This window comes from Sinocyclocheilus rhinocerous, unplaced genomic scaffold (genome assembly GCF_001515625.1).
Source record: "Sinocyclocheilus rhinocerous isolate Xijiao unplaced genomic scaffold, SAMN03320098_v1.1 scaffold847, whole genome shotgun sequence".
In the NCBI taxonomy this organism is placed as follows: Eukaryota; Metazoa; Chordata; class Actinopteri; order Cypriniformes; family Cyprinidae; genus Sinocyclocheilus; species Sinocyclocheilus rhinocerous.
In genome coordinates this window covers 154476-155710 of record NW_015662598.1, presented here as the reverse complement: position 1 = coordinate 155710, position 1235 = coordinate 154476, and the positions used below count along the sequence as shown (strand labels likewise).

General features: G+C 35.3%; 1 protein-coding gene across 1 annotated transcript in view; it reads left to right on the top strand.

Annotated features, from left to right (window-relative positions):
* Positions 1-916, top strand: part of gna14 (guanine nucleotide binding protein (G protein), alpha 14) — a 14501-nt gene extending 13585 nt beyond the window's left edge. The window contains exon 7 of the mRNA XM_016538301.1: positions 695-916. Within this exon, the coding sequence (XP_016393787.1) occupies positions 695-885 (191 nt within the window). The 3' untranslated portion in view covers positions 886-916. The remainder of the gene's footprint in view (positions 1-694) is intronic.
* Positions 917-1235: the final 319 nt, after the last annotated feature.

Sequence of the window (1235 nt, the reverse complement as noted above, 5' to 3'; positions counted from 1 at the left end):
GGATAGTTGGCCAATCAGAGCACACCTCGCTTTTCAGAACAATGAGCTTTGTAAAAATTGACGCGTTTCAGAAAGGCGGGGCATAGAGAACAAACAATAATGTACAGTATGTGGAAAATAATGTGTTTTTTGAACCTTAAACCGCATAAACACATTTCATTACACCAAATACACAAAATAATGTTCTTTTTAGCAACATCATATGACCCCTTTAAAAACTGAAAGTTAGTTAGTTAGTTAGTTAGTTAGTACAGTGAGATTGTATGAAAAAGCCACACTCTCTGACTAATTGTATTTTATGCTGTTTATTGATTAAAAAATATTAATACATTTCATTTGTTGCAGTAAACATATACAGTGCTGTGTTGGGGAAGCTATTTTAAAGCCATGAATAAATATTAGATATTATAATGAATATATATTTTACTTCACCCCAAAATGAAAATCATGTCATCATTTCCTCACCCACATGTCGTTGCAAACCCATAAGACTTCTGTTCATCACAAATTAAAACATGTTTAATATTCTTTCATCATTTTTGTCCATCCATTAAAAGTCCACCCAACCAAAAGTTTCACACGTCAAAAAAAAAAAAAAAGTTAGTAGTTTCTCCCCAACACTGCTAAAGTGTTTTTTGCTTACTACTGAACTCCACTGAAATTATTATATCTATGTTATCTGCTCATTCCACAGGCCCTAAAAATGACGCAGATGCCGCAATGAAGTTCATCTTGAGTATGTATGAGGAGCAGAACTCAGACACACATAAAAGCATCTATGCACATTCCACCTGTGCAACCGACACTGAAAATATCCGCTTTGTTTTTGACGCAGTGAAGGACACCATTCTGCGGAACAACCTATCCGACTTTAACTTGGGTTAAATGACAAAAGTAGTTTTCCATATATGGCTACACTGACCTCTGATTCAGTGAAAATATTAATGTGATCTCTGTGTGTGAGTACTGGGATTATGGCAAAGTGCATTCTGTGAATTTAGCATGTAGCCTACCTGCATTGGCGGATATTAAAAGGATTGTCCACCCAAAAAGAAATGTCTAATTTTGCGTTTTGCAGAAGAGAGAAAGTCATACAGGTTTGGAAAAATATGACGGTAAGTAAATGATAGCAGAATTTTCATTTTGGGGTGAACTGTCCATTTAGCTTTGTTATTAGGGACATTATTTATCCTCTGGAATGGATTTTCAGGGGCTTTTTTTCCTTCATGAGGGCA